General features: G+C 42.1%; 2 protein-coding genes and 1 pseudogene across 3 annotated transcripts in view; 1 reads left to right on the top strand and 2 right to left on the bottom strand.

The window, feature by feature from the left end:
• Positions 1–15,232, bottom strand: part of Sse (extra spindle pole bodies like 1, separase) — an 84,046-nt gene extending 68,814 nt beyond the window's left edge. Inside the window, exons 1-5 of the mRNA XM_084606633.1 lie at positions 15,026–15,232; positions 7,783–7,864; positions 7,481–7,711; positions 2,291–3,185; positions 322–432 (exon numbers count right to left, since the gene is read on the bottom strand). Coding sequence (XP_084462759.1) covers positions 322–432; positions 2,291–3,185; positions 7,481–7,711; positions 7,783–7,851 — 1,306 coding nt within the window. The 5' untranslated portion in view covers positions 7,852–7,864; positions 15,026–15,232. The remainder of the gene's footprint in view (positions 1–321; positions 433–2,290; positions 3,186–7,480; positions 7,712–7,782; positions 7,865–15,025) is intronic.
• Positions 9,072–13,299, bottom strand: LOC146185708 (uncharacterized; annotated as a pseudogene).
• Positions 15,233–15,425: 193 nt separating the features above from the next.
• Positions 15,426–26,085, top strand: part of LOC146185706 (PHD finger protein 14) — a 33,816-nt gene continuing 23,156 nt past the window's right edge. For both annotated transcript variants that reach the window (XM_084606630.1, XM_084606631.1), the window contains exons 1-8: positions 15,426–15,583; positions 15,747–15,869; positions 18,448–18,665; positions 19,063–19,133; positions 19,555–19,610; positions 21,516–21,619; positions 23,394–23,449; positions 24,379–24,490. In XM_084606630.1, coding sequence (XP_084462756.1) covers positions 15,529–15,583; positions 15,747–15,869; positions 18,448–18,665; positions 19,063–19,133; positions 19,555–19,610; positions 21,516–21,619; positions 23,394–23,449; positions 24,379–24,490 — 795 coding nt within the window. In that variant the 5' untranslated portion in view covers positions 15,426–15,528. The remainder of the gene's footprint in view (positions 15,584–15,746; positions 15,870–18,447; positions 18,666–19,062; positions 19,134–19,554; positions 19,611–21,515; positions 21,620–23,393; positions 23,450–24,378; positions 24,491–26,085) is intronic.

Below are 26,085 nucleotides of genomic sequence, written 5' to 3'. Positions count from 1 at the left end.
AAGTTCACGTGAAATGAAGGATGATGAGTAATCTAGATGTGGATGGATGAAGTTCATAAAAATTGCTGAAATGATGTTAGCGGATTTTAATGCCGCAAATGCTTCACTAAGGCAGCCCTCTCACAGAAGCACTGGTTTTGCATGCCATATTTGTGGCCACAGAGGAATAAAGAAATCGTATACATATCGCTATATAATACAAGCAACTGCATTAATATAAATATCTTAGGTACTGGAAGTGTTTTTAATGACAGACTTGCAGATTTCATTGAACAAACCAAGCTAGGAGAAGAACTCAAGAAAAACAGTCTCCATTCTTACCCAGAACGCCTATTTCAGCAGTTTCCATTGCACAGGCTTCTGCAATCTCGACTAGCGATGATGGGCAGTATTCTTCTCCAGCGGCAAGTATTTTGAAGCACTCCTTTTGGTCTGAAAATGTACATTAAAATGTCATTGTTGTTATGTATGAGCATAGCCACACACGGAAAACAATTTCTTTTTTTATTTTCATACTGAGTTTCATTTCGATTAAGATGTTCAGCACTAATCTATATTCACACCGCTGATCGTAGATGAAGCTGTAAATGCTGGAAGGAAAAAGTGAACTGAAAGAAACTATGTTAGAATGCTAAACGTTCAATATTTTTGAGTAATGCACAATTGTAAATAAAGATCCCTCATAGAAGAACACTATCAGTAATGTGAGTGCTATTTTTGAGAACACTTTAATAGGAGAATGTCCAAAAGTGAAAAAAAAAAAAAAAATGGTCCACAGCTAAATTCCTCACATTATATCAATGTACAAGTGCCCAAGCAATATGCACTGCTCTGCAATCAAATGACAGTTCTCTTAGATGTGTGAATAAGTGAAAAAAAAAAAAAAAAAAAAGAAAGAAAGAAATGGAATTAAAACTGTTAGAGGATGCAGTAAGTATTCAAATCCTAAAGCAAAAACAAAATTGCTTCAAAAGCAAATTTTTATTGAGTATTTACTTCAAAATTTGCTTTTGTATGCTTTCCACTGTACTATCCACAGCAGAGCTTGCATGCACTTAAAACTGGAAAAAAAAAATTGGCATAAATGACATGGGAATTTAAGCACCTACAGTGTGCTTTGCAAACTGCGCTTGCAGGCAGTTCTTTTGAGGTGCATGCACCAACCATTCTCCTGTTAACATTTCTCTTTTCTGCTCAGCAAATAAGGTTTAAACTTTGTGGAGAATTTCTTGAATAGTTGGAGGATTAATGTGAACAATAATTTATAATGGTCTTTCTTCTGTAAACAAAAAATAAATTGACTTTTGCCCCCTGTCAATTCAAGGTTCCATGTTCTGCAGAACTGTTTCTGTATACATCACGTAAGGTCAAGGACCAATGATCTGCCTGCAAAGGCAGGTTCGTAGAAAACTCTTCAAAGGGGCTGATGGAGGAGGGTAGTTTAATGTGCACTGTACTTCTTTCTTGCGGAAGAGGTGGGTATTGCAGTCCCTGAATAAAAAATTTATAGCTTAAGGTGGGAACAGTGGAAATGAATTCTGTCCTTTGCTCCTAAGCCCACGTAAGATGCAAGCTACATTTTGCCCACAAAGATGTTTCAACCAGCCACTAGCACAACATAAGCAAAGCTCCCAAGCTGTTCATTTTCACTCATTGACAATAGAGGATTACGCATTAAAATAAAAACTGAACTGGGTAAAGAGCACAGAACATTCCAACACAGCATGTTATTTGTACATTACCATTAGCTTGAGCACCTTTTTGCACATTTTCTTAACAGTGAGGATGGCACCATCAAATATTTGTTCCTACTGGCTGTGGTGTTCATACAGCAGCAAAAGATGCGTGCCAAAATCTTGCAGATAGAGATACCTGTATTTCATTCTTCCCTCTTTTCTATTTTAGTGAAAGCTCCGTTTTCAATAATAACAAGACTGTCATTAGAATGTGTAATCAGTCAATTATGGTCAACTTATTTCATGAAGGAGGCCAGCTGGCCTACTGCCCAGCCTCTTGGCGATTTAGTTTAGAGCTAGAGGAGGTCGCTGACCTATGTTTTATGGGAATTGACATCGACAACAAAGAAGTACAAAGAAGAGGCATTTTCGAACTGGCACAACAGGTGGATCAGATAAGCTTATATGTTGTTCTCTATCCGAACACACTAGTGCCTTTACATTATGGACCCTCTGATTGTACAGATGGAGGCGTTGCAGACTACATTACATGTGACTGAATTTCAAAGAGCAAGACACATGCTACCATGGTAAGGCACAAGCAAGATACTTGCCCTTTGTGTCCTGAACGAGGTGAACAAGTTGTGCGACCAGTAGCTTGAGCACTTGCAGAGCCATCAAGCAGTGCTCCAACGCTGCCTTGACACCATGGAGGTGAGTGATGAGCTGCTTGATGAAAGGCGCAAGGCCCAGCATTTCCCTAAAAGCAGCTGTGAACTTGTGACGGCTGCCTGCACCTTGCATTTGCTGATCTGCAGCATGCAGCCTCACCAGAATCGTTTGCGTGCAAGATACGAGGCAAACAAATTCTTCCGTGCCAGGCCAACAGTCCTGCCACCGTATGCACGCAGGAAGCTTGACCTGCGGTACAGAGCTGGTTCTGCCCGCAATGCACAGACCAAAGGCTGTCACTTGGTCCACAATGGTAAGCAGGGCTGTCACGTGACGGTAGAGGCCCATTTCATGAGCAAACAGAGCTTCACTTACAATCTTATTCCATTCGGAGACGAGGCTGAAGCATTTGCCCAACCTGAGGGTCTGCCTGTGCTGGTCCATGAGGATGCTGATGGTAGCCGGTATGTTAGCCCGCAGCTGTGTGGGGACGCGTGCGAGGAGTGCCGACACAGAGGTCACAATGCACTGGCGCAGCTCCTTCAGCCACTGTTCATTGTTCATCTTTACACTGCACCAAGCTGAGACTATGGAGTGTTTTTCGACGACAGCGCTCAACTCATCCTTGAGACAAAGTAAACGCATTGCGTGCAACAGGAGCTCAAATCCGATGGCTTGCAGAGTCTGTTTGTTGCCCTGCCGGATCTGAAGTGTCATGTTCCACAACTGCACATACATATTGGAGATCACCACAGCAGTCTTTGGGTTGTGACAGTCCATTGTTTTAAGCAGGGACAGGACTATTTGAGTGACTGCAGAAGCTTGAGAAAACAGTGCCTGAAGATGAAAAAAGTATGTATGCAACTGATCATTACCAACAATGCAACTACACCATCGAACAAAATGTAAAAAATCGATTTGCAAACCTGAACACACTTATCCGCTTTTGCATTAACCAACCTAACTGAAATGAGCTGCGTATGACACTACACTGATGGCTCATAAAGAATGAAAAGTTTAGCTTACTGTTTAAACAAGCTGAAAGTATGTTAAACTCAGAATCAACATGGCTGCCTGCTCTAGCAGTAGTTACATTTCTTAGACATCATATTTACCATTTCAAGTGTTCCAACCTTGTACTTAAAATGAGGCCTAAACCTTGGATCATGTTATCAGCAACCAACTACACTAAGCTGCTTACTATTAATATGACCCAAATAAACAAATAAACTCCTTGGATGTACCCCTATTCTGAATATCTCAGATATCTATTGAAAATTTAAAAATACCAGATAATGAATGCTTGCTATACATCACATGCCAGGAACTGACAGCCATTAATGAGCATATGCTAGAGCAATACTGGTAGCTCCAATACAATAATGGGCACATGCTGGAGCAATACTGGTAGCTTCAATACGAGATGGAATAATAAAATGTTTACACTAGGAGTGCGAGTGAGAGCACACTTTTTAATTTATTCCAAAAAGGTTTCCTCTAAAAGGACGATGCCCATAAGGCATTTTCAATTTTAGCACAGAAGTTAAGATAGAATTCCTTCCCGTGTTTAACCATTTTTCTATTGGAGCTCGAGAAAACTTGCTTGATACGTACAGCTGCATTGTAACAACAGCTATTTTAATATGAACCAAGGATTAGAAAATAAATCGGACCTACTGCAAGTGTGTAGCCAGAGCAGTACATTCAACAATTGTCTAAAGCATATGTGAAGACAATTTTTGCTTCATACTAACAAAATGAAGATGTGAACCAACACCATACCAAATTGGAGTAGTAATCAACAGCAATTACTTCATCTGAAATGTAACTGATCTCAAAGATCGAATCTAGCTCCAAAAAGTAATTGAACATTAGAAAACAGTAAAAGATTACTATTAGTTTCCCTCCCACTTTATTAGCACAAGACAAATATATACATGGACTAGAATGACCTGGTCTAGCTAACTTGATCTTTTATCTATCACAATTAATACCACCATCACCAGCCTGACTGCACCCACTGCAAGACGAAGGTGTCTTCCCATACCCCTCCAATCCATCAACTTGATACCCATAAACTTTCTAATCTCATCTGCCCACCTAACTTTCTGCCACCCCTTGCTACACTTGCTTTTCTTTGGAATTCTTAAAGAGACAGCCTACTGACTTTTTCAGCATTTTTTTTTCTTGCTTCATTTGAAAGCTCCATCCCTAATTAATGAATACTCTGCTGTGGAGCTGACAAACACGGCAGAACCATTTAAAACAATTTTTTCATACAGTAGACCAGTTTTCTCAGTGGTAGACCGCGTATGCAAGCACTGACATAGTGGACGCGACATACAGTTAGTACAGTAACTCTATGCAGCTCTATGAGCACAACAACAGCTGCACCGCTTAAGTCGAATGCAGAAAGTGCTATGAACTAAGATGCAAAGATTTTGTTAAAACCATAATTGAGAGTACTAAAATAGCTTTAAACAGAATGAAATGAATGAATAAACTAAGTAAACCCGGTGACATTTACCACAGATATTAACAACAGTTTCAGCCTGTCGCAGCACTGCTGATGGCAGCGCCGCTAAAGTATGACGGCGTCTTTGGCTGTGTGATTTTCAGTCTTGAATGCATTTTAAAAGGGACTCAAGCAAAACGCACTCCAACCCAGTTTAATTGCTGTAATTATTTCCCTTTCGTGATATGAATCTGTGGCCACTACCTGCCCTAAGCAGATGCATTCCCTTACTACTTCCAGCACCTCGCTGCCCATCGCGAACTACTGTTTCTTTCCAAGGCTGGTGAACACTGCTTTAGTGTTCTGCAAATGGATTTCTAGGCAATTAAAGCACTGTAAATCATCAGCACCAGATTATTTTCAAATTTTTTTTTCAGCATCTTTTTTATGTTTACTTGCAAAAACACAAGTAGTGCCACAAAAGACACTCTGCGTATGCATTGGAGGACAGGGTACAGTACTATAAGAAGACTCTACAGCCAGCTTTTTGTTATGTAGAACACTATGCTTTGTTGTTTGTACTCCAAAGAGACAAAGCTGAAGTCAGCCAAACAAAACAATCTGTGTGCTATTGCGATGAAATGGAAACTAATAAGCCTGGGTGTAGTCAATTTCAAGCAGCATGGCCCTTATGACATGACTTTATAGGTGTCCAACCATTGCCTATTGCGAAGGAATATTTCATTCAGCCCTAGTGTTTTCCTCCTAGTTCGAGTTCTCAAAGTTATACCAGTGGCTACAACTTTTTTCTTGAATAGATTAACTGGTTACCATAATTACTGAAAAAAAGAAATTTTTATAGTAAAATAACTGGGGTCATGTCAAGCCTTGTCATGCCATGCAAATAAGTAAGTGATGCATTACAAAGCTAAAAGAAAAATTTGAAGGAGATTCAAAACCTGCCTTTAAGGGTATGATGTGACAGCATTAATGGCTACCATCAGTGGCTCCTCTTGGGATCCTTATTCACGTACACTAACCATTTACAGACATTCACTTACGTACTCCCAAGGGTACAAAGGCTGCTTTTAATTTGCATCTCTGAAATTTCTCATCAGCGCAATTCATTTACTTTGCACAAAACTTGCACACTCTAATGACACCATGCTGCAACCCTGCAATCACGATTTATGTACTGTTTTAATCACTTGTCAATTCTGTCACTGCATGTGTGCTGTCAAACTTGTTCGACCAATGCAGATTTCCTCTACACGCTGACAGTGCTGCCAGGTCCTCTGATGAATGGGGCCCTTAAAAGAGACACCTAAAGGGAGTTCAGGAATAGCCAATTAAAAAAAAATTGCATATGCAGAATAAATGCCACTGATCGCAGACGCCAAGTACCAGTCCTCAGAAATGAGCCAATAATTTGCAAACAATTTCTTTAAGACCGTCATTGCCGCTCTCAGCTGTGACCACTAGTCTTTTTGCGTGAATTCTGCCTTTGATTGTCCTAAGGCATATGTGACATCACTTGATAGGAGCCAGTATTGGCTTGCCAAAGACAATGGCAAAGGCGGCGAGGTGCATGCCGAGGGCAGGAGTCAGTAGTGCATCCTCCCTAGCTCCCCTTCACCTCGCTTCTTTATTGTCAAGCCATAGTGAGGCAGTAAGCAGAAAAAAAGATTGCACACTGCAGAGCCAGATTCGAGAGATTTAGTATAGTATGATCCGTGATCCATCATCCGTGATCCATCATCCGTGGCTCTACTGCACGTGGCCGGAACGCATATGCCGTTTGGCCCAGACTTCCAGGATGTGGCACCATCAAGGGGGATATGGACATATGCAGTGGAACAGGCGATGGCAGATCACGATAACAGATCTCAGTAAACTAAACCTCTCTACTGGCTTGCTAGCGCAGTCATGAAGGGAGTGTGGTATCTGTCTGTTTTCTTTATTTTTCTTGTTCATCCGGTGTACAAGTTGATGCAGAAAATGTATAGGCCGTTTTTAAATGCCAATATATCTGGTGCCACATATGTTGGATCACAAGTTTATGCAGGAGAATGACAGTTAGTTCCATATCAGTAGCTCCCTTTCTGTGGACTCTAGTGGAGTCCCTTTTATGCCCCTTTAGAACTATAGCATTAAAATGTGATTACAATAAAACATACCAATGTAATAAACTAAATGTAACTGATTACAATTAATTACATTTGTGTACAGGTTTGCACCTATTTACCTAAGAAACCACACACACACACACTTATGCATGCACATCTAGTTTCAAAGATGGGATTATAAAGCATGAAAGATATTGGTCCAAATAACAGTACTTTCATAAAAGCCTGGAGAGAAATTTTCCAAGTTTGTGAAGAAAGCATGCAAAACCTTAACTGTTGTGAGCAGAAGTGCTTTGTGAACAAGAGTGAATTTTTGAGCTGCTACTCTGTAAAGAGATTTGGTTCATGGACGCCCTTACTGGCATGATGAATTTTATTAAATTTTTCACCAAGAGGAAAAACAGGGGATGAGGCCTTTACAAAATTTCTCACTAGAAAAAGGAGGAGGGCACAAAACATAATCAGTATGGAGGCCCGAAGATTGATTTTAGTGCACACACAGTCACATGCATGCACACACAGTGGTAACATCACAGTTGTACAGCACTTACCTGTTTTAGGAGCAAGGCGAACACATGATACAAAGTGTTGAGATGATCACTGCAGTCAGTGAGTTGCACAACCTCTTGAAGAGTCTGCAGGCTGATGCGTATAGCAGCTAAAGCCTCTGCGTGCATTTCGTGACTGGCATTACCATTATGTAATCTGAGGACATACGTGAATAAAGTTTTGATAAAGTCTGCACATTTCTGTGGGTTATTATTAGCAGACTCCAAGTAGGCCTGAAAGAAAGAAAAAAAAAATTAGCATTTACAAAAGCAAGGCAACAAGTAAGAGCAAAAGAGTTACTTACCTTCACATCATTTGCAAGTCCTTGTAAGGCCTTTGCTTTCAGCTTCGTATAGATGAGCTGCTCAGCCATTGCACCTTGGTAACTGGGGAATGATTGTAAGAGAAGGTGAGAGGACACTAACTTGCAATAACTTGCATGCATGGCTTTGTGACAGTTTATTTTAAGTGAAGATTACCCAAATAGTTGAAGTAAGCAACGAGAAATGAACGAACAGGCTAAAATCTTGCGTGCTTTCTTAACTACGTCCTAAATGAAAATGCGAGAGCATTTACATTTGGTATGGTTTAGGTTTAATTTTAATGTCCCAAAGCGAATCAGGCTATGAGAGACGCCGTAGTTGTGGACTCCAGAAATTTGGACTACCTGGGGTTTTTAACATGCATGGACTTCACACAGTACCCTGACGCCTTGCTTTTCACCTCCACCAAAGAGCGGCCCCCATGGCGAGGATTCGATTCCATGTCCTTGGGCTCAGACATGAGCACATTAGCCACTGAACCACCATGGCGAAGCCCGACAGAATTTAGGTTGTCACTTGAGGCCACGGTGTAAGAAGTAGCTTAGGTGAGAGAGCCGTCACCGGGCGCCCAGGGGTAAAGCCCTGCTTTTAGGAAGCATCGATAGATGGCGCGAGCAACTTATGCCCTTTGGTTCTGCTCTTGCACGCCCATCAATATGCGCCGCTGATGGTATAAGAAGTGCCCCCAGCACAGCGCTTTAAGCGACCTTCAAGCGATTTGTGCATATTGTGATGTCTGACCGTTCATTCATTGGCCATAATGAGTTGCAGGGTGCTGATACCTAAACTGTAATTCGCGTGCAGTAGAAACAAATCAGGCCAAGGAATGGTTGCGGACGCGTGGTTCAGTTTCGTTGGCGACTGCAGTATCCTTTTTTTTAAACGTACACCGAGGCCTCAGCAATGCATTTGTATTTGATCCACTGTGATTGAGATTATGGAAGCACTACTGGTGCTACCATTCGTGCTGTCGCAGTCTCGTTACGATACCTGGCTAACTAACAAGGTTTTTAAATGCCGCACGTAATAATTCAGTCAACCTTACATGGTGCCACTGGTTAAAAAGCCACCGGCAGATCTACTTGACATCCTCCGCATACGTAGCATAAAATCGCTTCGACACACCTTTTTTCCTGTAAATTATTTACTTGATTTCATAATTTTTAGGAGAGAAAGTGATCACACAAGAGGTCACATAACATTTTCATAAAAAGTTAATGGCGCGCACACAAGCAAGGAAATCATATTTAGTTCATTGAAACGGTCATGTTTATACAAGCTTGGACATTTTGCGCAAGTCGTGGCTCTTTTTCATTCTTTTTCTTGAGTTGCTTGCAGTACTGACGCATGCATAGACAAATGTAGTAATGCAGCAACTTGGCTAGCATTTCATCTTTGTGCGCACTACAAGGAAACGTGAAGTGAAAATTCTCCAGCACGGCATCGGCAGTTTTGTCGCACGCATTCCTGTCAGCTGTGTATTTGACGAACATTTCTTCGGTGTACTTGAAGAAATCAAAGAGGTGCATATTTGGGTGAGTGAGCCATCGGTTTGCAGTTTACGAGATCAGTTTCGGGCACTTTTGCGATACCTTTTTTTTCCTTCAAGAGCATCTTTGCAAACGGAGCAGGTTGTTCCATTGCAAAGTTTTCTAGAGACGAACCCTGTAGCGTAGTAGACAATGCAGTCAACTAGTGTTGTGTCTGCGTCAAGGTCGTCGAAATCGAAAACATTGTTGCAATCCCAACTTCAGACTTCAATGAGCTCGTCAAGCCTTTGCTTCAGTTCATCCAACTTTCCGGCAAGTTGTCCTGCTGAATCCTTGTATCTCTGATGTTATCCAAAGTCACAGCTCCTGCTTGGCTTTTATCAAGCACCATGCGATTCCGAAACTTTGGCAGTTTTACCAAAGTATATAAGTTGAGCACGCGGTACAGCTCTAGGAACATAGGAAACGTCAGGTGCTCATTATGCCCACCAGATTGCCTGATTATACCAAAGAAGTGCTCCAGCGGGCCTTGATTCATCTTTGCTGTTAATACATACTGGAAGCCACAGTCCTTCAGCAGGTACATAGACAGCTCTCGCACAGATTTCAATGTTACGCGTAAGCCTTCTGCAGTTCACTGTGCCAGAAAAAGGTCCTCATGAATTTCACCACTGATGACCTGTTGTTCCCATGAGTCCAGCCACTCGGATATAGATTCTAGTATAAAGAAATCCTTGAAATCCAGTTTTAGCCCTTTTGCCGGAAAACGGCCATCCAAAGAGTCAAATAATTCATTAAAAAAAAGTGTGAACTCGACCGTCGGCACAACATAGGTTGGACGAGGCGCGCCTCTCTTCGCATAAACAAGAATACCTTTAGCGACAGAGTTGCTAAATATCTGCGTGGCAAGCTTTACCCTCATCCTCAGCATCTTGGAAGGGTTGCTGCGGTTGTAAGTTATTATGGGGCACATCTTTAGCTCTCCTTTGTTCTTGTCATCTGCAATGAAAAGGGCATCGTAGCAAGACCACCTTATCAGCTTTCAGTCTTTTTTCAGAACCTTCTTGTCCAGAAGCCTGTTCCTGATACACTTAAAAAGATGAGGTGTATCAGACAGTACATATACGTTTCTAGAGCTGTCCATAGGGTGGGTGTTCAAATCAATTACGAACATGACCCAGTGAGACCTAGTTGCTTCCACATGCACGGTTGGTGGATGCACCATCACACACCACTCCGTCAACGAACACGCCAGCTTTTTCTAGGTGTACGATGCACTGGATCAGTAGTTGAGAAAGCAGCGTCGCCTTAGCTGGTCCTTTGGACGCAAACATGGCTACTGGCTGTAAGTAGGCTTCACCGAACAGGGCAAAAGCAAAGACGAGGCCATGACCTGCGATTTCTTTGCTTTGATTATTTTTCTCTCCATAATCAACAAGGCTGGTGTAAGTCATTGTCTGCAAGTTACAGCAATCTCCTTTCTGATTTGAACTTCGTCAAAGATCAGGTTTCCCCACCACTGGAATGCGGTCTTTCCCGCAAACTTTATCTTAAGTGCTTTGAAGAAGTTTTCATCAAATCCACAGCTGTGACCAACTATGCTTACGTATTTTCTCACGATGGTGACGCACGGCAAAGGCAATAACCATGAAGCAGACTATCACCTGCTGCCACCCCGTCACCCTCCTGGGCACAATATATCACTGTTTCGCAAAAAAAAAATAGGCGGCAGGGCTCCATATGTTCAGCAAGAGGCACAACAAGATCCAGTCGTCCGTGTACCGTCTGCTTGTTTTTGATGCATACCTAGCCGCTGATACGCATTCTTCCAACAAAAGCAGTTGTGCTGGCGGTACCATCAAGTCCTTTCAATTTCTCCTTGATATCTTCATCCTGCAAATCTGCTATATCGCCGCCTGCAACTGCCCCAATAGCAGCATATTTCGCTTTGCCAGATGTGCTCATGACCGTTGAAATGCCGATCTTGCATGCCACAAAGCAGAAAGCTTCTGTTCTTGGGCAGGCGCCACCGATAGCCTGAAATGCTTGTAAGGTATTGCTTGCTTGGCTCACGCAACTCGGCAGTCAGCATGTATCCTTAGGGTGTCAGCAAGGCCAGAACACACACGGCACCTCGAGGTATTACCAAGAGGAATTTGTTGTCTCCAGTGTTCTTTAGAGCCCACAGAAGCAAATTCAGGGGACACATTAGGGTAGTCCTTCCATCACACGCATCTATGCTGTCAATGACTTTCAGCACGGTTTCAACATTAAAGGGTGACATGGCGAAGGGGCTTACCCCCACTGCCATAGAGTCTATCAACTTGTCTAAGATGTTGACTTGAACTGTTATGTCGCTTTTGATATGCAGCGCCTTCCTGTTAAACAGTACCGACGATCTGTCGCCTGTCCTGTGCGCTACAACAGCGTCAATAAACATTATGCCCCTCACTCCTGATTCGTTGGTGAGATGCGCCGCCCATGAAAACTGTGGCAGGCTAGCACAAGCTACTGCACCGAAATACAACATTTTGGGTGAGTTGGTTACATACATTCATTATTACAGCGCAAAGACGGACGGAACAAGCAGCGCTGTTGTGTCCTCCTCTTGTTCTGTCCGTCTTTGCGCTGTAATAATGAATGCACCGAAAAGTTGTTCGAACAATGAATGGCATGAATCATTCTTGCTGGTCTTTGCAGCACAACTCATGTTATTGGAAGATATTTCCATAATATCTGCTGGAGAAGCATCTGTATTGCTAGTTGGGGTGGGCACGTCATTATCATTGTTCTGCTCACTAACAGAAGCAGTAGCAGGAAGCGCTAGCCGTTTCACTTGCTTTCGAAGGCCTTTAATCTTTGTGGAGAGGTAGCTTGGTGCGCCTTCAAAAATTGACGGCATGGCGTCTTTTGAAAGGCCCGCTCTTCTTTTTCCCGACATGAGAACATGACCATTAACTTCCGCAGACTACGTCTTCAGGATAAAATGGAAGGCGAAATGCTTTTCACAAACACGATCCGTCCTTTGGAGTGTGCAGTGTTAATGAGGTATTGCTAGCCTCCATGCTTCAAGCCCTGCTTCATCGTTTGGAGGCTTGAAAAGAGTACATACCTTTCTTTATAAGACTTGTAACCAGTGTTACAAAAGGGCACGAAGCGCTAAGATGGGTAACATAATGGGTAACATTATGCACATTCATTAGAAAGTTCGAAGGTTTGGACACACCTGACAGGCAAGTGAAAAAATGCGTTGACAAAACAAGTGGGCAGCAACACAGCGGGAACTGGCAAGCGGAGTCAGCGTGCCCAAAAAAGAGCGGGCGCAGCGCCACTCCATCACCTAAGCTACTTCTTACATTGTGCTTTAGGCATCAGGCATTGTATGTGTATCTAATGCATTTCCTGCAATTAAATTGTGTCTTCTAACAGCTCCTGTATGAGCCTATGTAAGCTTACAAAGTCCTTAAATAAGTAAACAAATTCGACAGAGACACTTAAGACTGCTCACACGTGGGACTGCGACAGCATTATAGTGACTATGAGTAATGTTTCTCTACACTTTAATGATACATTGCGCGTATACCCGTCATGACTATATAAAATGTTGCTTTTGCTTTTTATCATTCATGACCATACACGTCCTCTTATACTTTGTGGTGCTGTACACTGCTGCATTGAGTACATCTTCACTTTGTGTCGGGGACACCTCAGAATTCTGCGCCATTATAGACCTCCTCTAATACGGCTTCTTTAAGAGATTTGAGATTTAACTAATTTTAACCAGTGGCTATTTGCAGGCAGACACTCTGGTGGTTACACCGGATTTCCCTCGTGATGAGGCTTCTAATACTTTTGCATTAGATTGATACAACTGCGGCAGATGTCTGTTGGTTTTATGAGTGCGCTAGCTCTAGGGCTTCCACTATGCTGAAAAGCCTGGCTGCCTGTGTCAGTCTGTCTGATCCTCTTTACGAGCATGCTTCTGACCGTGCCATGGATTACAGGCATGGAGGAATTTCGACAGGAAATCCTGCTGACCAATCAGTACTAGGCCATGTCACCTGCCAGCTCCTAACTGCTAGAGGCATGCTCATGGTATTTCATGCCATAGACAGCACCGCTGCCATCCTTTGTGCTTATGGGACATATAATGCTTTCACATTAATATGCATTTGAAACCCCAATTTTGCTAAGAGCTTAACTGAAAAGTGTTTGGGAAAAAAAATGCATTGCTAGTTTATGTACATGTATGTAATCTCCCTGAAAACCCTTACCTTCCTCAATGAAGCCAGAAAAAAAGAAGAAAATAGCCGGGGTTCAACCCTCTTAAACAGGTTAAGACGTGCAAAAGCACTGTTTGGCATGGTTTTGTTTGGCAATTTAACACTGAAGAACTGGCACAGAGTTCAGCAAAGTGTTAAATGTATTTAGTTGGGTTTTGTTTATGGGGAAAGGAAAGGAGCAGCATCTGTCTCACTTCCCTGTGGACACCTAAACTTAAAATTATATTAACATCATATAATTCGAGGCACAGGGGTAGCCAAAAGTTCCCAGGTCACGGGGTCTGAGCAGTATATTGCGGAAGCTATGATGGCCCCAAATTTCAATATCTGTGGAGGGTAGAAGAAGCATTATAAGCTTTGTAAGACACTTATTCGGATCTGAAATGTTCAGCGCCTGATGATGAAGAAAGAGGACAACCATGCTCAGCGCCAGACGGTCAGTAAAGACAACGACGACAAAGCTCGCTCCGACGCTCGCGCTTGTACTGACATAAGCTCTACGACTGATCGACGAACGTTCCCTTGACTGTTCACGGCGTAGCGCCCTGTGCAAGGCCTTCTATTACAGCTTGTTTATACCTATGAACTGAGCAGTTACTTCGCTGCAACCTCGTTTCGGAGGCCGATCTTTCAAAAGGAGAGAAGTAGCCATAAAAAAGCATTGCTTTTCGGCCGCAGTGGTAGTCACTCACCACGAAGCCCAACTAGGGGTCGTGACAGGAACTTGGAATAAGTCCTGCCCACGTCAGCTGTACTACATTCCGACTATTACAAAATATAACATATGGTGGTTAGCCACACATGCTTAACCCTAGCCTCCGGGAAATAAAGGAAAAAACCAAGAAAGGAGAAGACAGGAGAGCTGTGAGGATAAAGATAGAAAAGCGAAAGATGAGGGGAGGATAGAAAAAGGAGACTGCCGATTTCCAAGGGGCCTTTGGAAAGGCATTTGGAATAGAAAGGGAGGCGGACGGGACTGCAGTATCAGTAAATGAGTTTGGAAAGAGCGTTACTAAACTATTCACTTGGCCAAAACAAAGCCGAGTACGACTGAGTACTCCCAGCAGCAGTGTGTCGTGAGTGCAAGCACGGAAGCAAGCGCAATCGCTATTTTGCAATGCGCAAGAAATATTATGGGCTTACTATAAATGGTGTCGGCTAGCATACGCTTATGCTGCGCGTGTCTGAAAGTAACGGCTTGTTTCTAGGAAAGAAACGAAATTAACGTATCGGTAATCACTGCGACGTCCAACCGCTTTGGCAAGGTCGCCTCAGTGCCATACTACCACAGAAAAAATATATCGATGCAGAATAGCTTTATCGGGATTTAGATGAAGCCGCTGACCACATAAGAGGTGTAAATGTGTCGATTTTGTAACAACTAACGCAATGTGACACGACGTATTCCAGACAATGCGTTAGGCACGGCAAGCGGTCAGCAAGCGACTTACCCAGTTGGCGCGTCCCTCTTTCACTCAAAATTATGTGGAGACAACCATTCAGCGAACAGATGTGAATGAAAAATACATCATGACAAATGGATGACTGCAACTGCAACAACTTCCACGCCTCTGATTCTTGACGTTGAAAATGCACGAGAGCTTTTCAAAACCGGCGGCCGGCGGTGACGGCGGCCTTCAGTGACGACTGCGATGACCGCGACGCATAGCGATAAAATTAACTTAAAAAAAAAAATGTTATCGCAAACACAATTCATTTACAAGCAGAACATGTAGCACGGAATAAATTAATAAACAATTTTAAACAAAACTATTAGTTATGTATATTTGTTATGTAGGTAACAAGAGGTCAGTGTTAAAATGTCTTGTAGCTAGCGCCATGCGCGCAGTTATTTTGTTTGGCGTCGAGCAGACTGCTGCGATCGCCGCTAACATTTGCGAGCGCTGAATCAAGTTGCTTGCCAGTGATCAGAAAAGCACGCATCGCCTGAAATATGGCTGATAAAGATGGATATATCGAAAATGTTGGTTTTCTTTACCGTGCCATGGGTAAGTTTCTGTGGTTGCGCGAGCAAGTGATTTGCTAAACGGCAGATACGAGTTGTATGCACTGGCGTCTAATGCGGTTCCGAGATGTTCACTATATGTGTTTTCTTTCTAATTTGTCGGTATTTGTGCTCACATTTTTTATGCATTTATTTTCTAACACAAGTGGAAAGGGATCCAAGCAAGCGAAGAGTGAAGCCCGTTGAAAATCACCTGCAACTGCTTGATTTCGCTGACTTGGGTGACAGTTCCGATGACAGCGACTTCCAAATTGATGACCATGAGAAAGGTTAGTTACGCTTATGTTCCGTAGATGAGCGTATGTTCCAATTTTGTGTTGATTGGTCTGTTTAGGGCAGACAAGTGAGTTTAGTTTTTGATTTAAAAGCGGCTCCAGACAACAGCCAATCAAACCAATCAAACGCCCAAGTTCCATATAATCCGATTTCAGCAGGCATCCACTTGTCTTTGGAGCTTTTTATTTATTTATTTTATTATTATTTTGTAGCAAGTTGTCTGTGAAGTTTTCTTTTTAGCATGAAAGCCTAAAGATGATGCTTCAGTGTGTGCACAATATCAGAGTTCAACTAATAAAAATGCCAAACCAGAAAGAACTCAGCTGCATGAGCCGAAACCGTCGGGTAGTAGAGATTATTAAAACTTTGAAGTTGTGCATTGAAAGTGATAAGAACCAAGCAGTACAAATCCCCCCCCCCCCCTTTTTTTTTTTTTATGAGCTTTGCTTTCCATATTCACAGTACTTGGATCGTCAGTGCAAATAGCCCATCTTTTTCAATTAGTCGGAACTAGCCATTTGATTGTGTGACATGTTTATAGGAAAGGAAAAGTGCAGTATCTGTCACACATCTCTATAGGCACCTGAACGAGGCTGTAAGGAAAGGGAGGAAAGTGGGATTGAAAGAAGAGCAGGAGAAGGAGGTGCCATAGTGGAAGACTTCAGAATAATTTTGACAGCACACAGACGCATTTGCGTTTTGCCTTCGTTGAAATGCAGTCGGGCTCGAAGTCTGGTACTCCAGATAGCAACTAAGTGTCTTAACCAGTTGGCCGCTGCAGCAGGTCAATTTTTTCGTGGCCATGGTGATGGAAGGGGTAATGCAACTCCTTCCTGTCATTTGGGGCGACAACTTTACAAAAGTATTTCTTTTCTGTTTCTCTTTTTTTTTTTAAGAGGGTGCATTTGACAAAATGAAACTTGCTTTTCCAGTCCAGGGGCCAAATTACGGACCGATCATGTCACAAAAACTGTCACAAACCTGTCAGTTAGCCCCAGCTCTTATTGGTCAGCGTACCTGCCGGCTAGAATCGACCAATAGGAGCGCGGCTAATCGATTAGTTTGCGATAGGTTTGTGAAGGTTTTCATGATGCAATCGTTGCGTAATATGGCCCCTGGTCTCTCTTCTCAGCTCTGTTCCTCCACTGAAAGTGACAATGATTTTTCAAAATTTTTTAGTTCACCTTAGTAGTACTATAGAGAGATGAAAAAGAAGAGAAGGTTGAAATGAAAAGTACCAAGGCATTACGCTGGTGGCTTGAAAGGCATGGAAATGCGGAAAGTGCACATTGATAATGCTGGGACTCCTTATCCACATGCAAGAAGAGTGCTTGGTTGCAGTATGAAGCCCCATCTATCTCTCTTTTGATTCTGTTTTATTCTTTGTTTCTCACTGAAGCAGTTAAGAGCACTAAAACTCAGCTTATCATAGACCAATAGATTACTTTTAATTTTTGGCAGTGAATACTAGCTGCTTTGTAATAAGAACTTTTTAGTGCTTTTCTTCTTAATTTTTGCCCATCATTTTTTTTTTTTTTTTTTTTTCATGACAACAGTTTTGTGGAGTTGGAAATCTGCATCCAATGGTGATTGTTATTACACTCAGGAACAAGATTTTTTTGGCTGTGAGGAGATGCATTCCAAGCCAAAACAACTGTGTCACTCTGCATAGAATGAAAGGGCATGCTTCAACTTTTTATCTGCAGTATTTTCGTGAAAAGTTACTGTGGAATATAGTACTTCCTTTTAGAAATGAGTTCCACGTTTCATGAACGTTAAACTTTCAATTTAAAGGTATTTCGCAGGAAGGGAAGTGGCAGCCCCCTAGCACACCCATCTCCCTTATAGCAATTTCATATGCTGCTATGCTACATGCACACAACATGCATTAAAGCTAGACCAAAAGTGCATTGATTGTAAGGTTGGATGTAAGAATGAGCATAATGAACTCTACTCAAGCAGCACGATTCATCAAAGCATACTGTGGACTTGAAGGGCACAGAGACACTGTGTCGAATGGATGTGCTGCGGTAAGTATTGCAAGATAAACATTTTTTATTAAGAAAGAATTCTGGCATGGAGTGTCCATTTGTATCAAATGCATATTAAATACAGGAACAACGTGCTCATGCTAGAGACTTTATTTTCTTCTTTATTAAAGTCGAAAGTTTAGCCAGATTATTTATCGTCGCAATTTTTCTTAGTTGTTTGTGATTCATAGAAACAAAAATAAAAACGAGGTTTCTACAAAAGTTAAGTCGGTTCCTTTACAGTAATTCATTTTCCTTTCACAGCTAGTTTTCTTGGTACCTTAATGCACATGGACAGCGGCATAATCGGACAATGCAGTAAAAACTGTAACATTAAACAATTTCGTTACGTGCTGCTAATGGCCTCTACAGTTCTGACCTACAGTGGCACAAATTTGTTTTGGGGGCTACAACCTTCTAGCATCTTGAAACAACAGCTTTCAGGCCTTGCTCTTGCTCGTGCTGTTGAGTTCCGCTAATGCCACATTGCCAACAGCGTAAAAACACCATGGTGTGGTGCTCACCCATGTTTACATTGCAGACCTGGAATCCGATGACCAGGGTGATTCCTCTGAAAACATGGATGATGACGACGATGAAGAGTCATCAAGAGAAGCCTCAGAAGCAGAAGAGAAATTTTCCCCAGCTGAGGTGGCCAATGGTGTGGCAGAGCCAGTGGAAACAAAGAAAGTCCCCAAACTTATAGTTGGGGACCTCATAGAGAGAGCACGACAAAGGCAGAGTCAGGCAAGACAGAGGGTGGGTGATAACAAGCTCATAATTCAGTTTGCCACATTGTTTGCCTGCTTACATTGTATTTTGTAGATCTATCTTTTTAGGTCTCTTATTGTGCAGGTCTGTAAGGTTCGCCTACCTGCTTATAGCTTCCCAGAAACTTATTTATTTATTTATTTATTCTTTTCAGTTTAATACATGCCAGTTGCTAGTCTTGCATTTGCAATGGCACTCTCCCATATTTCATTCTATATCTAAAATGATTAGACCATTCTCTCTCTGTGTGTTTTTTGTTTTGTAGGAACTTTTTTGGTGCACAGCAGGGACATTTGAGATCATTTTTCTCTTGTAGGTTTTGTTGTGAGCTTTCATCAGACACATGTTATCATTCAGTTGTAGTGTATTATTTCTTCTTTTGCAGATATCAGGCGAAGGTGAATCATCCGTGAAACTAAAAATCACTATCTGTTCTGTTTGTCTTGGGGACATAAGGTAGGTTTTGAATTGACTCTGTTATTAAAGTAGTTAAACAAAGGCACATATCATTCAGAACTTGAAAGTTTACATTGTTATTGGTATATTCAAGAGGCAGTCCTTTCTAAATTTATTGCAAAGTTCCTGATGATTCTTGGTGTAATCAAGAAAATTGATGTGTATTTTTGCCTGAATGCATTCTTTATGAATCAGGTAATTACCCCCCTCCCCCCAATGTGATAAATTTTGAAGCCTCTACATCTTGGCACATAACTTCATATATATTTTGCAGTGATTTTTTTTAGTCATGTACATGTCTCTGCATGACGCTGTGTATTGCTGGTTTATTGCTCAGGGGTACTGTTTCAAGGCAACAACATATGTATTGTCCTTTGAGCATGGCTTAACACTTTTGCTCAATTTTATTCCTCACTTACAGTGTCGAAGATGATGAGATAGTAGAGTGTGACTGTTGCAGCGTGTCTGTTCATGAAGGTAAGTGCAAAAAATTGAAAGTCATTGAGACTGAGAAAAATTTTCGAATTAACCGGGCTTTTAAATTAACCGAACACTGCAAAAAATCCGGTCTAGTCAAAAAGTTTTATTGTGAGAACACTCTGGGCCTTCGGCAGTCGCTAAGCCTTACTGCAGAGTGGTTTTCTGTGCTGGGAGTTCTAGGGTTTGGGTGCTACATCAAATCAAGCCTTTGTGGTTCCATTGTGCAGCCTCGGGGTACCATCACCTCATTGGTTTGCTTCAAAATTGGGATTCAGCATTCCAGCAAAGCACCAAAAACCTTCCAATTAACAATTACAGGACTGCAGAAATTCTGGTGCAGGTGGCCACTTCGAATTGTATGGTTAAATTTACATTAGAAATTGCGGGACCGTATAAATTGTTCAAATTATCTGGGATTTTGAATTAGGTGAATTCAAATTAATGAAGTTGCGCTTGTGATTCCTTCTTTCAGCTACAGTTGGCACTCAATGACCAGACTTAATTGTTATAACCGATAATCTACCATGAGGGCATTGCTATATGCGGTTTATTTTAGCGTAAAATACTTGGCAAAGCTGACGATGCTACGGTTGTTCATTGTTAAATCTGATATATTGCTCAAAGCGGTATTGTTATAACTGGGTTTGACTTTATAAAGAAAATAGCCAAGACAAAACGGAATAAACAATTGACTACAAAGGTGCTCATCGCTACAGATTATTGCACGTTGGTGGAAATATGTGCATTTATAATAGGCATGACAAAGGTAAAAAAGAAAAAAAAAACTACTGAAATTGAAATTTTGTTCCAGTTTCGAGAAAGCGGAGTGGAAGGGAGCTTGCAAATGAATTAATGCCACTTTAAAAGTAACATGTTCCATGGCAGATTTTTTGCTTCGGTGATCTTGGGTTGCTATCTTATTGCTGTTCATCAAACATACATACGGTATATCTCTGCCCATTCCCAAAAACATGGCTGTTAGTCAGCACAGCAATTCTTTCTTCTTTTTTTGTCATGCCTTCACACTGTGATGTCTTCCAAGGGTTTACTGAGCACTGAGTGATCTGCACTGCACACATATATATAGTATATATATATATTGTGCGGGCTAATTCTCTCAAGAATGCACCAGGGGGGGGGGGCAGCCCTAGCAGACAGAGCTGTGACCCCCAACCCGCGGTGCCAGACGTCGCCACTGCAGCGGTTTCGGATCAGAGGGGACAAACACCGAGTTTCTTACTCGAACAGGATTTATTGTGCTCGAGTACACGGCAAGGCACAACACTCAAATGCAACCGCCATAGCGAGCGAACGTCCCGCTCGCGTACGGGGGTGAAATAAACCACCTAATGGAGAAGCACACGCAAGGAGGTGGGAAGAAGAGTTTTTTCATCTGGCTCGGCTTCGCGCTCACAGCCCGTTGTGGTAGGTGCGTACGGTCACTGGGCGATCCTCGGTGACGGCTGTGGTCTCGAGACTCGGCAGAAATCATGAACCGCATGCGCGCGTGCTCAACCGCCGAAAAGTCCTGAGCGAGTTGCGACAAACGCACTCCTCGACTCAGAACGGGAGAGAAGGTCTCCGGGTTACGCCGGAAGGAAAGAAGGAAGTCAGCGGCAGCGTTGCCGCAGGAGACTGGGAGGCAGTGGGGAGTGGCCAGTGTGCCCTCTACTCCTCCAACCTGCTTAACAATGCACATAATCTCGCATGGTGATTAGTACTGCCGTTATAATGGGGGCAGGAGATTGCGAATCTGCACAATATATGTATATACTATAAAGAAACAAAGATTGAACTAAGCATAGCCTATTTTTCTTCACTAGGTGAAATGGCAGGAGTTATGTTTGCGTGTTGTATATTCTATGAATTAACACCATTGTTTTCTTTTTGTCCCTCTCTTAGGCTGCTATGGTATTACAGACAGTGACTCGGTCATGAGCACAGGCTCGTCCAGTTCTACAGAGCCGTGGTTTTGTGATGCATGTCGGGCTGGTCAGAAAGAACCAGTAAGTGATTGTGCATGTCCGCTGCTTTTTTCTGCAGTGCCATACTGTAGTTGCAGAGCCTACATATCTGTCGCATGACTCTGCATTTTTTGTTTTCAAAGCAAATGCTTGTCTTATGGTGCTCGCATAAGTTGAGTTCTTTGTACAGTGCCTCTTATATTAGCGTGTTATACCCGTGTTATTTCGGTTAGTATGACTGTAAAGAATAAAGGGAGACATCTTCCGCACTTGCAAAGGTAAAAGTTCTGCTCCATCCTACTCCAAAGTTCAGTATTGCTCCCAAACTGCTCCAAACCAGCTACCTCGGTGTTTTGCCATCAAATCTAGCGCAACAACACAGTTTTGCCACACAGTGGACCATTAATGGTATTGCCTACAAAAATAGTGATCCATTGCGATTTGACGATGAGGAGCACAGCAAGGTGACGACATGTTGTGAGTTGCGTATACACGGTATGGGGGCCACTGCAGTTAAAATGATGGCAGCACACAGAAGTATAACACATCTTGCATTGAACCTGATGCATATAAAATTTCCTTAAACTAGAAGAGCATTGAGCGTAATAAAAGTTTGTTCACGAGTAAATTTAAAGAAGCCACAAGCAATTGGAAGCAAGTGGTTGCTTAAAATGCACTGTGCACGTGAAGTAGCACTTTCTCCCAGCCTTTTCAAGCACCAGCGGTGAGGGAAACGAGACCAGTGAGCGAAGCAGACACCGAAAGCTACTGCAAACTATTAATATTAAAAAATTTGTTCAGCTGCAAAGAACTATACGAGCTGTTCTAATGGTTTCGTTGTAAAAACAAAACACCTCACGATCGAGGTAGTCATGACTACACCAGATAATAGCATACCTGAACTCTTATGGTGGTGAGACCACTTAGGTGCCAATCTCTGAAATTGTTCTCAAGAGTGTTGGAAAGCCATACAGGGCGTATTGCCAATGTGTTAAAATTAAGGAAGCTCTAGCGATAATGTGAGCAGCCACTAGCAGAAGGCCGTGAAATAAAGAATTTGAAGGAGGAAAAGGCTGCCCAGGGCCCAGAAATTTATCAGCACAGGCATAGGATAAAAAATGATACCCACAAGATAGCAGAAATATGGTACTCGTCGATATGAACTCAACTAGTAGCAGTGCATCAAAGTGATAGATTCTACATTTGAATCTATCAAGTCAAATTAGTGAACAGCTATTAATTGAAGGTGATGTTCAATTATGAAGTGTAGAAGCAAGCATTCTATCTGCTGCTGGTCTGTTCCAAATTGTTGCTCAAGTCAGTTGTTAAGGATCGTGCATGTTTTGTCACAGATGTGTGCGTAGTCAGAAAAGCTTTCAGCATTGAATAAAAAGTAATCAAATTGGATTTATTTATCTCAGGAAATTAATTGTTATTATGAAAAGCATTTGAACCTAGAAACATGATTCAAGACATAATACGGGTGGTCCAAAACTCATTTTGTTGCTTCAAAGCTGCCCTAAAATCACTTTATGACTACTTCATGACCTGCTCCTCCAGCCTGCTTCCATCCCTGACTTGGACTAATGACAGGTAATGTGCTAGATGGCACCACTAACTCGTGCTACGTACTACATTGCCATCTTTAAGGCTGTTCTGGTACTATCGTGCTCTCGACACTTTGCAGTTACTTTTTCTCTGACCACAAAAGCAGTTTGTTCACATTCTTTTTGATGGTATTATTGTGGTTATTTTGATGCAGTACTTTTAATGAAGGCTGTACCTGTATTTTAAGCCTATTTTTACATTCTTGCAGATTTGTGAACTTTGCCCAAACACCGGAGGCATATTCAAGGAGACGGACGTTGGGAAGTATGTGAAATAGAGAATTATCAATCACTTCTATATCTGCGATGCACTCTTTGATGAGTGCATTTTCCCTCCTGTCTTGTCCTATTTTACATTTACCGCAATGTTAAATATTTGCTGTTCTAAAATTCCAGTTGCAGTACCTTAGCAGCATGAACAGACTTTGACGTGCATTCTTATTGTGTTAGTGGCTTATGAGCTCTGCAGAGAAACTCATCAGCTGAAAAGAAATTAATGGACAAAATTCAAACCGCAATTCACATCCAATAACTGATTGACGTCTTCAGTAGCCGAGCCAGAGCCTTAGGTGGTGAAATTGAAGGCCTTTTCACGATCCATGAAAGCATTTTTGATATTTGCAGGTCTGTATACATCAACTGCATGGATAGAAGTGATGCTAGGGCACATTCAGCGACTGCTTTTCTTTGTCGATGTTACAGCTCTATTCAGAAAGCACCTGTCACTAAAACAGGGACTGAGCTTTTCTTTTTGTCTTGTTGTTATTGCAAATTTTTTCAAGCACTAATGTTAGAATATATCAGGCACATAAAAATGTTCATATAACTTTTGATTTTCATTTTTCAGAATTGTTCTACTTGGCGGGTGTACCACTTAAGTGAATCTTTCTTTCACAGTTTACGATGTAATGCTGTGTGTAAAAAGTCATTTCTTGAGATCTTAAAATGTATCTCAAAAACTTCCAATAGAAATAGCCAAGTAATTTCGAATGTTTGCCTAGTCTCATGAAGGGCTCACATGGTTTGGTTCCTCTGAATGAACTTATTTTGGTTTGTTCCAACCTCCTGACCATTGTTTGTTTTTGTAAGTGCCATGAAATGGCATGCATTGTTGCCCCACCTAGTGGTGCTTACTCCTCGCATTTCAACTCGGTTAGCAAATTGTGATTTTTCTGTTGAATGCTTCTGTTCCAGGTGGGTGCACCTGGTCTGTGCCCTGTACATACCAGGAGTGGCCTTTGGGAACGTGGAAAAGCTCACTCCTGTGACGCTCTTTGAGATGCCCTACTCTCGATGGGGTGCCAAGGTTTGTCATGAACACTGCCATCTCTGGATCTTTGCTCTACCTTTTTTCATGAGCTTTCCTTGTTTACGCCCGTGCGCTGAGTCGCTTTGGGACATTGGGACAGATAACTTTGAGTAGCCTGAGTCGCTTTGGGACATTAAACCCCGAAACCAATCAAGCAACATTTCTTGTTTGCGAGATTGTTTCTCTCTTTTTCATCTTCGTTTGTCAATGATGAACCCTTAACTCTCGTTACCGCAAGAAAATGGCGTTTTTTCATAGGTCTCGGAAGATATTTCTTTTCCACTGCAAATAATACTGCAGCACACGTTGCAGCATACCAAATTGCACATAATGGAATGCTCTCTCCAAAAACTTATGTTACAACACAAAAACTTTATTAGGGAACTCACAAAATATAGGAAAATTGCCATTTTTGCGGCGAGTTGATAAAAATGATATAGAAAAGGCTTGATATCTACAGATGCATTATCAACAGAGAAAATTTAAAATGTACATTTTGAATATCGATGACCCAGAAACACTGTGTAAAAATAATAAGCTATTTGTACAGCGCACATTTTTCAGCTGCATAAAAACAACTACAGGTGGAAACAGCCTCATTTCTCGTGCCATGCTGTGAAGCGGTTCCTGGTTTTAGTGAGGCACCAAACCAAAACTGCTGCAAACTGGCTCTAAAGGCCAGGTATACATTTTGGACATGTGGTGGACCTTCAGGAATGCATTTTCATGGGATAAAGATACCAGGAGTCAGAGTTAAAGCTCACTAGTGAATAGCTGGCACCATTTTCGTGTAATTACAACCAGTCAACACCGTCATATAACAAAGCCAACAATATGATTCAATATGTGACTCGCTGGAAGTCTTTTGATTGCAAAGGTTTGATGTTAATGCTGCATTACCATGAGTGGGAGATTTTTTTTTCAAGCACAGTTGCCATGCCCTCTTTCACAACAACGCATGCTCATTAGTTCTCAGCAAGGTCCATTAAAAATCAGAACGTCACTAGAGTTAGAAAATTTCAGCTCGTTCTAAAAGTGCAGTGTCTAGACCACGGAGCAAGAAACCATTAGGAGTGGAAACTCCGCTGTTTGCGGCGACCAGAAAAGGTCACAAGCCCACAGAGCCACTGTCATGCTGGCGGCCTGGAAAGAAATTACCGCCGTTTCAGTTGCCAAGGCAACCAGTCGTAGCACTGCAACAAATGCCGATAAAAGAAGTCTCATCTTGTCTAGCGTTCCTGCCATCTGCATTCCCACACTTGAATGCATGCCAAGGAATGCCACGCGACAGGAGCAATGGTGTACCGTCCAAACGCACACTAGTCGGAGAAAGTGTGACAGATACTGTGCCTTTTCTTTCCTATAAACCCATTGTAATTATATGTAGCACTGCAACGAATGCCGATAAAAGCCAAACAATGAGAGGCAAATGGTAGAGGAAGGGTAGGCTTTTGTCATTTTCCTCTAAAAAGCATCTAAGAAACCCCCTATGGAAGAGCATGTGTTTGATGCTGTGCATATTAGTAAAAATATGGTTACCGCAACGCATTTTGACATACTTGGGCTGAGCTCTGGGTAATGCTTTGAGATTG

This window comes from Amblyomma maculatum, chromosome 6, assembly GCF_055883805.1.
Source record: "Amblyomma maculatum isolate TAMU_Amacu chromosome 6, ASM5588380v1, whole genome shotgun sequence".
NCBI classification, from domain to species: Eukaryota; Metazoa; Arthropoda; class Arachnida; order Ixodida; family Ixodidae; genus Amblyomma; species Amblyomma maculatum.
Note: the sequence above shows the minus strand (reverse complement) of the source record. Positions and strands in the feature narration are given on the sequence as shown.